This window comes from Buceros rhinoceros, unplaced genomic scaffold (genome assembly GCF_000710305.1).
Source record: "Buceros rhinoceros silvestris isolate BGI_N320 unplaced genomic scaffold, ASM71030v1 scaffold2919, whole genome shotgun sequence".
In the NCBI taxonomy this organism is placed as follows: Eukaryota; Metazoa; Chordata; class Aves; order Bucerotiformes; family Bucerotidae; genus Buceros; species Buceros rhinoceros.
Window position 1 is genome coordinate 139,053 of NW_010432058.1, and position 10,678 is coordinate 149,730.

Genomic DNA, 10,678 nt, shown 5'->3' on the forward strand with positions numbered 1-10,678 from the left:
AAAGTCCGAGCAGCTGTAGTTTGGGCCGATGCACCTTGCCTTGCTGTAAGTAGAGCCGGGGTGAATGCAGCCAGCGGCATGGCCAGACCTGTGCAGCACTCGGCATCAGCAGATGCTCAGTCAGCTCTGAACTCTGTATCCTCATACTGGAGATGGCTGGCTTCAGAGTTGGGGAGGCACAGAGGCTTCTGCCAAGTTTTCTCTTCGCCGTATACTGTGAATATTTTTGTCATGTTTTCTCCTGGGACAAAGTATGTTCCCCGTCATTGTTTCTATGAGCATTTTGCTGTGCCATAATGATTATCATGATCACAATTTAATAAATAACAGTTCTTTGTCCTTCTGCTAGTACATTTCATGTAAAGATTTCCGTGTGCTTTATAGAACTCAACTAAATAAGCGTAAAAGGTTTATTCCTTGCCAAGTCCTTTGACAGTCAAAAGTGCAATGTGAGGCTCAAGTCTGATTATTTGTAAAATGACCTTTATGGAAAATAGAAGGAGAGTGGCTTGTGGCTCAGTGCATGATAATGCAACACAGAAATGGACTTGGAAACCTATTTCCCCCTCCTCCCCACATGACCTGCATAGATGGAACAATTAGCCTGCATATCTGCGCTGACTAAACGTCTGTTCCCTCCCCTTCCATATCTACTTGCACAAAGGGTTAGGAAATCCGTCTCTGGTGCTCTGAGATTTCTGCTTTTAATTGAATTCATGCATGTGTTTGTGTGCACTGTGAATGGGAAAGGATGGTCAGGCGCCCTGAGCATCCTGTCTTCTCTTTCTAGGGTGGAATATACTCATCACGGTGGCAGTAGAACATTGTTCATCACATATAATAGAAGGTTGTCTTATTCTCATGTAATCTGGCATAAAAAAAGACAATCTGTCCTTTTGTTCCTCTATGCCTCTAAAAGTCGTAAAGGATAAAATTTGATTTATATGGAGTCCTTGAGACACAAGATGTGCTTTTGGAGATAAGCAGGAGCAGGTTCACCCCCTTCTGGGTTTTTGTTAACCTCTCTGCCTTTTGGATTCCACAGTGTCTGGGTTTGCCTTTATATTAGTGCCTTGCAGAGCACGGGAGGGTTTTCAGCATAGGACAGATGCTGGCAGTTCCCAGCAGAATTGCAGAGCCAGTTGGGATAATAAACTTTCTTGTTCCTTTCAGGAAAGTGTTAGTTTCCCACTCTGGAAAGCTTTAGAAATATGTTCCTTTGTTTGAGCTAGTCATCTAAACTCTGACCTGTGCATTCGTGTCCTGGCCACAGCCCCCTGCCTTGTTTCGGGGAGCTAATGCCCGAGAATGCACAAAACCAGAGCCTCCCGTAAGCCCAAATTCATTCTTTCTGCAACAAGCTGCTGGATAGCGTATTGCTGCTGCTGCTGCATGAGACATACCCTGTCTGTGTCAGGGTAAAAGCCAAATTTTATTTGTGTGGCAATTTCTGCCTGCAGAACACAGGAGCCATCTGACAGGCAGGACTGGCAGACGTGTCTCTGATATGGCCTTGCTCTTTGTTTCTTTGCTGTTTCAACTCCAGTCTCCAAAGGAGCCCCATTTTTACCTTCTGTGCTATCCACTGGTGGCATTTCTGCTATGACTTGACTTGCTTTGTCTTCCACATAGACTGGCATGTCCAAGTTAGCTGCCAGGCTGCTCGGGTGTGTGGGAACATGAGAGATGCCTGGTGAGCCATGGTATACCACACAGGGGATACTTTGGGTAGTCCCAGTCTTAAATCCCGCGTCCCTGCATGGTGAGGCAGATGTTATTTACTGTTACTGCTCAGAGTTATTTGTTTTGTGAAAAAAGCAGAATATCTGTTGGTAAGACATGCTGCTTAGCTTAGGAATGACATGGATAGAGAACTGGAGATAAGGGAGAGTGTGAATGGGATCTGTAAGAAGACGAAACTTTCAATTTACCATTTGTCAGGTTTATCTCAGATAAAGCTTCAGCTGTTTAAGCATTAACTTAAAGAGAGAGAGAGAACTTTATGCCCAGGTGTTCCTTCTTGCCTTACAGCTGTTCCAAAATAGCCTGCTACTGGAGTTATTCCCCATAAGCCACTAATATAATGAGAGATTAAGAGATAATCCAGCAATTAGTGACAAAATAGTAGGTCCCAAACTTGTTCCTGTTTGAGAGACCAGAAAGTAATCTGTTTGAATTAGCATGTTTCACATGTGTCTCCTCAGCTTTCCAACTCTAATCTGAAGTGTCAACACATGAGGAAAGCCATTGCTTGAGCCTTCTCCTGTCCATGTACATCAATGCAGTCGATCCCTGCCAGGCTCCCCCCAGCTGCAGCAGCACTGCTCACCTTGCCCCTGGGCAGGCCAAGTGGCATCGCAGTGAGTCCCCTTGGTATGGCTGTGGCCTTTCAGCCCTTCCCAAGGGCAGGGGAATCTCTGCAGCTGCTGCGCTTCTGCAGCAGATATGGGCATTCCAGCTGTTTCAGCATCATCCCCCAGTCTTACACCTTTCACCAACCACTTGCTGTTCAGTCACACAGTCCAAACGGATGCAGCAGGTTGGTCTGTGCTTGCAGCACTTGAAGTTTGTGTGGCCCTATTGCAATGTCAGTGCTGCTTTCTAGAAATGCAGCTGTTCACAGGTACACCTGGTTTGCCAGAAGCACTGTCCTTCCTGGGCAAGGGCAGGAAACAAATCCTCCCTGCTGGGAGGAGCTGAGCAGAAGGCAGAAGCCCCTCATTGCCTGCTGAGGCCGTGCGGATGTGATACGCTCCATTAGATTAGGAAATAAAGTGGTGGCTTGGGAGCAGCAATAGAGAGGTTCCCTCCCATCGCAGAGTCTCACAGGATCAAATGAGCCTTATGTTAATGTTTTGTGGGCCGAGAGGTAAATCTCCTGTCTGAAGTAAGCCAGAGGAAACCTGCGCCTTAAGCTAGAAGTGGTCGTTTTGAGGCTGTCTGGGTGGGGGTCCTTGTTGGACATGGCGCCTGCGTATAGGCCAGTTAAGTTGAGTTGGCTGGTTGTGGTCCCCTGGTATCAGTTTGACTGAAGAAATGTAAACAACCGTTTTGCTGTTCTCCTGCAAGCTCCATTACACTTCGTAGGCCACTGTTGTAGCTGTTATTGGCAGTTTGTTGCCTGGTCTGTACCATGTCAGTGTTGGTTAAAATCCTGTCCTCTAATGGCTGGAAACTGCTGTCTGCACTGTTGCACTATATAATGGCACATGCTGTTCTCTAATTTGCAGTGTTTCTGCTGGAAAGCAGATTCCTCCCCCTATCTTCTCCTTCCCCCATCAAAAATGTGACTCATAAGCAGTCTTTAACTATTGAATCCACTTCTGTATTCTCTCGGCGAGAGTTCGATTACAGCTGATATGCCACAGATCTGTAGCTGGAGTGAGGTCACTCCTGCGAGAGAAATAAGATCCCCTTTGTCTATAAGGAAAATACAACTAACCTTCTACTGTCTCTCCCGCAGGAACAAAAATGGACCTGCTCAATTCTCTCTGGGTGTTTTGTCCTTCTGATTTCTTGTCCATCTCTCACTCACAGCACAGTGTACCAATAAGGCTCTCCTGAAACTGAGCCCAGCTGATACTGCGCATGTCTGTCACCTGCCTAATACCTTTCTGCTGCTTTTAGCTCTTTGTTTGGAGAGGGGCAACAGCTCTTCACGGTAGAAGATTTTCTATTCACCACTTGGAACATTTCTTTCATACTTGATAAAACTCTGATCTATGTATAACCTCTTCCTAGTGTGTGGTCACTGGGTTTCAAGTGCCTTTGCCATCACCTTTATGGCTGGAGTGGTGTGTGGGAACGTGTCAGTCTGTGTGATGGCTGGAGTCCCTTGCTCTGTGTGCGTGAGAGAGTTTTGAAAACGTAAAGGTGTTTGTGCTTCCAGCATCTGGCCCAGCACGGGGCTGCCCCTGAAGCACCGTCCATGTGAGTATGCGTGGGAAGTGCGGTCCCCTCCGCCCTGCCTCCGTGAGCGGTGAGTGGGTCAGGGCGGCGGAGGGGCCAGCCCTGCTCCAGGCCATAGCAGTGCAAGTGTGGCACACTCTTGTCCACAACATGGAGTGGTGCGTGTGCGTGGTGGGAAGTCTTGGCTGACCTCTGTAGTCTTGTCTTGTCGTTTCAGTGGTGTGCGGACAGATGAAGCTTGGCCTGTTTTTACTCTCTGTGTTTTTCCTTGTCTTTTTTTATTCCCTCCTCATCTTCATCGCACTCTGCCATCAAACAAAACAAACTTTCATCTCTCAGATCAGCGAGAAGGTTGGTCCTTTTCACTTCTTATCCATCTACAGTACACCACGTCAGATGGGACTTTTCCAGTAGGGAGAGGAGAGCCATCCCCAGAAGGGGAGGGGGCCCTACAGACTCTGGCTCCCTTCCAGCCCAGCCACAGTGTGCCTGATGAAAACTGCTTACTGTTTGCTGTGACTCTGGTGATGGCATTGATACTTTGCTTGCATGCCTGTGTTGCTTCAGATTTAAAACACACAGAATGTATTTTGCATGCAAATACCAGCCAGGGCCTTTTTGTCCAAAGGTAGGCTGGGAAGAAGAGCATGCTACTGTATGTGGGGTGCTTCTCTAACCCATTACCTGTGCTAGGTACCAGAGTAATATCTCCAAACTGCTTCTGCTTTCTGGCTGGCGATCAAGAGCAGACTTCAGAAGCAGAATGATCTCCAGTCCCCTCATGACCTCCTAGGTGGAGCAGGTTCCTCAATTTCTCCTGTAGCTTTAGACATTTTAACTTCCACTAGACATGAAAATCTTACTTTTGGACTCAGCCGGAGAAGAACCCAGCGTGCTGCCCTCCCTTGCCACAGGGCAGTCAGAGCAGCTGGTTGAGGGATGCCAGGCCATGGTGCTGAGGCAGCTTCCCTGCTCATTGGCAGTCCCAGCTCTGGGGGTGGCCAGTTCTCCATGCTTGGAGAAGGGCCCTTTGCATGAGCACATTTGTCTCGCCTTTATTCCCAGCAGCACGGTCTTTCTCTTGCTGTCAGGAGAGCAGGGATCTCTGGCAGTGACCATAGCCTTATCTAGGATGGCTCAGGAAGGCTCATGGCAACATGTACTGGAGCTCATAGCCACTCAGCAAGACCTGATTTGTGCTTTGCCCTGCTCTGCTCTGCTCTGTCCTGCTGCCCTCAGAGAGCCAGAGGGGAATAAAGGACAATAGTGAAAGGCAACTCCAGCTTTTAAATTAAATCTAACTCCAGACCTAGCTTGAGGCACTCATGATTTCATGCTGAGGAAGCCTGGTGGTTTTGGCAGAAGTCCTGAGCTAGTTTCCAGAGATGACTTCTTCGCTGAACAGGTACTGTGTGGGTCTGTTTCTCCACACACACACTGGAGGGGAGGGATGCTCACAGCGGCACTCCAGCATGGCATGGGGAAGAGAACCCTGGCTCCTCTGACACGTGCCATCAGGCATCTGCATGAGTTGATCTTACAGTCATCACTGGAACAAGTTTTAACAAGTTGTCATAGCAGTTGTTCCAGTACACTGACTTTGCTCCCGTTTCTCTCACTGAAACGTGTTCTCATTTAGATTGTACTGAGGCACAGGGCCCTTGTTGTTTACCCTCTAAAAATAGATTTTGTAGAGGATAAAATTACCTGAGCCCAAGACAATGACAAAAAATGAGAGCAAGAAAGAAAAGAGAAGAAAGTAAAGTCAAGGCCCAAAGCCTCCCAGGTTTCAGTGAACTTGGAGCACTGCTGTGATGGCTCAGGCACCTCTGGAGAATAAACCTTTGACAGGGCACTTAAATGTTTTAGCCACATGGTTTAGCTGAGGGGAGGCAGCCAAGAATGGATATAAGCCAGCAGGAGTGGATAATTTCTCATTCTTTGTGCTGACCCCTCCTTCCCGCCCCACCAAAAATACCCACATACGCAAATATTTAATGTGAAGCCAGAAATTAGTTTCTAAATATTCCATTGGGATATGCCGTGCTTATAATTTGTTTGGCACTGATAATTACATCTTACGTTTTTCCAGCTTTACTTAAAACTGTGTACTGCTCACCCATGCATTTAATTATTGCTCTGTGACTGCTACAAGGTTATTTATTAACGAGTTATTTTATCTTGATACAGTGGATCTTTTCTCTTATTCCCCTCCTTAATGTTGTGTTATTTTCATCAGAGAAATTTCAGAGAGTGAATGCAAATTGCATAGCTCCACGATCTTGCTCTCCCTTACTTTGCTATTAGTATGTCAGTATGCTGAATGCTGATGTGTCTCCAGTGCTGCACCACTGTAATGATATATCCTCTTTTATATGTGGTTGTCAGCGCAAATAATTAGACCTAAAAGTTATAGCTGAAATATAATCCAAAAATGGCAAGGCCCTGTTTTGGAAATTGTCTATAAAATGTCAGCACTCAAGGATGCATTGGGAGCATAAATAGTACAGCATTGTTTGAGCACAAGATTAGACTGTAAATGCATTTTTTCTGATTCCAATTTTTCCTCTCCTGCTGTTGATTCTGTCAATAGATTGTGAGACTCCAGTAACTGCCTTGCCATTTGAAGTCCTTTCCTAAAATGATGGCACTAGGGAGAGATGAAAGGTGTCTACAGATGAGTAAACCATGCAGACCGATGATCGTGTTTGAGTATATCTCCTAAATTCACTCCTTTCTGACTCTGAGAAGGTGGTTCCAGAGGAAGGCAGGAATTTGGGGTGGGATAGCAGCATGGTAAGGGCAAGAGCACATCCTGTGCACCAAGAATCCTTCAGCTTGTCTGGCTGGAGTAATGAAATTGTACAGTCTCACTGTCTCAAAAATGTGTCCCACTCTACTACTCATCCCAGTTGGGAGGTTAGGGCACAGCCCTCTGAATTTGCCTTTGCTGTGCTGGGGGCCAGCGGGGAGCAGCACAGCCCAGGCAGTGCCAGTCCCCCTCCGGAGCAAACGGGACTTCAGACTGCTGTTCCTTTGTGCAGAAGAAGAGCAAAGGGAATTAATTGGATGTCAGGGCAGTGGTGCAGACCAGAACAGCTGGGATTGCCTCCGAGAAGCAAAGAAGTGTGTGAAGCAGAGGCACAGCTCTCCATCACCATGGGGCAGCACCCAGTGAGCCTGTGATGAGGGTGCCAGAAAGCTGAAGTCTGTAGTTGCTAGACAGATGCCACGTAGGCATGGTGGGAAGGAAAGAAACCTTGAAGCAAGTGCAGGCAAGCAGAGGTCCCTACATGTCTGCAAGCTTAGAGGGAGGGGTGTTAGCATTGTCGTTTTCTCAGTTGTACTGTGGCCAAGACAGCCAGCAGGCAAAAGCAGTTTGGTTTCCCCTTCCGTATCAGCACCACACGATTTTGGAAGCATGGGCAGTCCTGGCACAACTGTGTTTCCAGCAGAGCCTCGCTGTATGCCAGCAGTGTCTCAGCATGAGAGAGATGAGCTAACAGCACTGGCCTGTGAGCCCGGAGCACTCCTGCCCAGAGCTCAGAGCCTACAACTCTTGCAGACAGCAGCAGGAAGGGGGGGCCCTGATTCTCCAAGGGAGTAACGTCACCCTCACAGGGAAATTCAGATGTTAGGAAACAGCCTCTCCTGTGGTAAAAGGAGCCAGGCAATCGATTCAGGCTTTTTGCTCTCAAGACAAGGAATGTGCATGTTAATGCATGCTGAATTATTAACATTTCTCAATATCAACCTTTGTGGCTGTTGTGCTGCCTGCTCCCCTCCTCCCTCTCCGTGGTCCTGCCAGGGAGTGGGGAACCAGTCTCCACGCTGTCCTTTCTCCTGTCCTGTGGGATCCAGGGCACAGGCTCAGGTTGCGCTGCACTGCTCACCGCTCCAGGGTTTCACTTCACTTCCCAGGGAACACTCTCTACAGGGAGGCGTGATGAATAGTGGAGCAGCACAGAGCCCTTATGATGCCTATTCTTGGGATGAATGACAATGAATCTCATTTTTGACAGTCTGCTGGTTTAACTAAACCTCTGAATTATACTATTGTCCATTGAAATCATTTTAATATTCACAGCAATTTTCCCTGTGCTGTTCTTGCAAAACCTCCAAACCACCTTCTCTGATCTTTATCCAAAAAGAAGATTAAAAAAAAAAATTGCAAACTCTTCTCAGGGAAATTGTAACAAAAAGAGAGATTTCATTGCTGCAATAAATGAAGAACAACGAATTTTTCTGGAGCACTTAAGGTAGCATCATGGGCTGTGCTAGCCCGGGTGATTTGACTTGTAAATTGGACAGAAATTCTAAGAATGCTGCTTTTTGAGGAGTTACACTGATTTGAATTATTACCAGACTCTTATGCTAGAAAAACAAGCAACTTAAATCACTGGCTTGAGCCTGAAGAATGTGTTGATGGTGCTCTGCAAGCTGCTCTAAGAGCTCTGCCAGCTCTCACTAATGCTAACTGACAGCATCTCCCCTTCTCTCTCTGTACTGACTGGGACAAGAAGCTGCCAATTATCCCCCAAGAGGCTGATGGAGCTCCTCCCTTCTTTGGACATGCTCCTGCCAGAGTATCGTCCGGGCCAGAGCTCTCACCAAAGGCGTTGCCCTGACCCTCTCCCGCCTCCTGTGTTGAGAGCTGACCCCTGCACATGGCATCCGTTTTTAGCAGCTCTGCTGCCTTGGGCACCGCTGCTCTCTGGTGCAAAACAACGAACCCATCTTAGCAGCTCTGCCGGTGTGCTAACAAGGGTAGTCCAGCTCAGCCATTCTGGGTGGCAAAAATACCCTGCAGAGGCATGTTTTGCTGTTGTTCATCAGTTGCCGGACTTGAGAGCTAGACCTCGCACAGTTTCCCGGCACACCACGGGCTGTGGCCATCCGTTTTTAGCAGCTCTGCTGCCTTGGGCACCGCTGCTCTCTGGTGCAAAACAACGAACCCATCTTAGCAGCTCTGCCGGTGTGCTAACAAGGGTAGTCCAGCTCAGCCATTCTGGGTGGCAAAAATACCCTGCAGAGGCATGTTTAGCTGTTGTTCATCAGTTGCCAGACTTGAGAGCTAGGCCTCGCACCGTTTCCCGGCACACCACGGGCTGTGGTGTGCAGAGGCATGGTCTGTGTCGAGGCTGCCGGTGCTGCAGCCTGCTTGTCCTCTTGTATGGTTTGATCTGCAGGAGAGTTTCCCTTGCCATTCATCCCTCCTCTAGGCACACAAATGCACCAACCACCTCTGTTGCTCCCCTGTGGGTAGGACAGGGGAGAGCCACCTCTGAAGGGGCTCAGCCCTTCCCTTCACCCTGCAAAGCACTGCTGAGCCCCCAGCCCCTTCGAAGTGCATCTCCCCTGTACTGGGGAGCAGGGGACGGTTCGCTGCTGGCTTCCCCAGGGAGAGACAGCTGCAATGCCCATAGGCACCACCTCTGCAGGACACATCAAGGGGGATGTGGCACTGATGGGGCTCCTCGGTGTGGCCCCAGGAGCACCCTGAAAGCAGTGCTCGACTCGGGTGCACAGTGTGGGGTGCAGGGAAGCCTGCAGTGGGCTCTGCTGCCTCTGGTCTCACAGGGCTGGGAGTCAAAATCTGTTTGCGCATGCTGGGCTCTGACCTTCCTGCATGGCCTCTTGTCCTCCAGTCTCTTGTGTTCCCACATCTCTGTACATGAGTTTTTGTGCACCTTCACTCTCCCTCACTTTCTCTCTGCCTGAAGTGGCCTCCGGTGCCTGCCAGCCTGTTTGCCTGGTGCATGTGTGTGAGTGCTCTGTGCACATCTATGGCTTTGTTCTCAAAGTTTGCTCTTTTTTTATTTTCATACAGTGTGGGTGGGTGGGTTTGGTCCTTGGATGGGAATGGAATTTGAACAGCTTCTACCTGGAATAATTCGACGCCATGTTCATTGGAAAACAACACCTGACTTTTAACAAGTGGTGCTGGGGTTCTTTGGTTGGAAGTACATGCCATCATGTTAAACCATTGCCATGTCCATCAGGTTAACTCCGTATTCTAATGACTGTGTAGCACTTGGGTACACTTTCAGTTCTGTCTCATTTGGGGAGTGCTGCCCCATCAGTCAGGTAACGCCTCGCTGGCACTCACTCATGTAGCTATTGATCTGAGATGATTTAATTGATTAAAAGAAACAACCATCAAGACTTTGGATTTAGACATTATTTAAAAAAAAATAAGGCAAAGTAAGTTATCCTTTCGCTGGCTGGTAAGGAGCTATAATGAGCCCTGTTTTGTCACCAAGACAATGTGTAGTACACACACAATGTTGACAGTATTGTCTGATTTATCACGAAGTCGTAGCTCTGTTGTACATGCTAGTGTGGGGGCTTCCGTGTTCAGTCTATTTCTGCAAGCCTGTTGGTCTGGGATGAATCATCAAAGAGCACTAGAGAAATTTGATTTGGGGAGAGTCTTTGGCAAGCAAAGCTGACACTTCTGCTGCTCGCCGGGTTGTCAGCAGCTCCGCCGTCTGCAGAGATGCCATGGTGGCAGGAGCTAGGCCAGCAGAGCTGTGTTCCTCCAGACTCCCAATGCCATGGGGCTGGTCATGCCTGCTGGTACCGCTCAGGCTCCTGCCCTATTTCCACCTGCTCCCAGCACTGTGGCGGTTTGCTGCTCTGCTAGCCTGACCCGCTGGTGAAGGGACGTAAGTGGCAGGGAGGGGCTCTTTGGGAGCCAGTCAGTCCTGAACCCGGCCCGTGCTCTGCGGCTGCCCGTCTGGTGGGTGAGGGCCGAGGGGGGGAGGGC

The 10,678-nt window shown here is 48.6% G+C and overlaps 1 protein-coding gene across 1 annotated transcript in view; it reads left to right on the top strand.

Annotated features, from left to right (window-relative positions):
• Nucleotides 1-10,678, top strand: part of PTPRF (protein tyrosine phosphatase, receptor type, F) — a gene marked incomplete at its 3' end in the record, with an annotated part of 183,295 nt that overhangs the window by 115,090 nt on the left and 57,527 nt on the right. Inside the window, exon 9 of the mRNA XM_010143635.1 lies at nt 4,249-4,260. Coding sequence (XP_010141937.1) covers nt 4,249-4,260 — 12 coding nt within the window. The remainder of the gene's footprint in view (nt 1-4,248; nt 4,261-10,678) is intronic.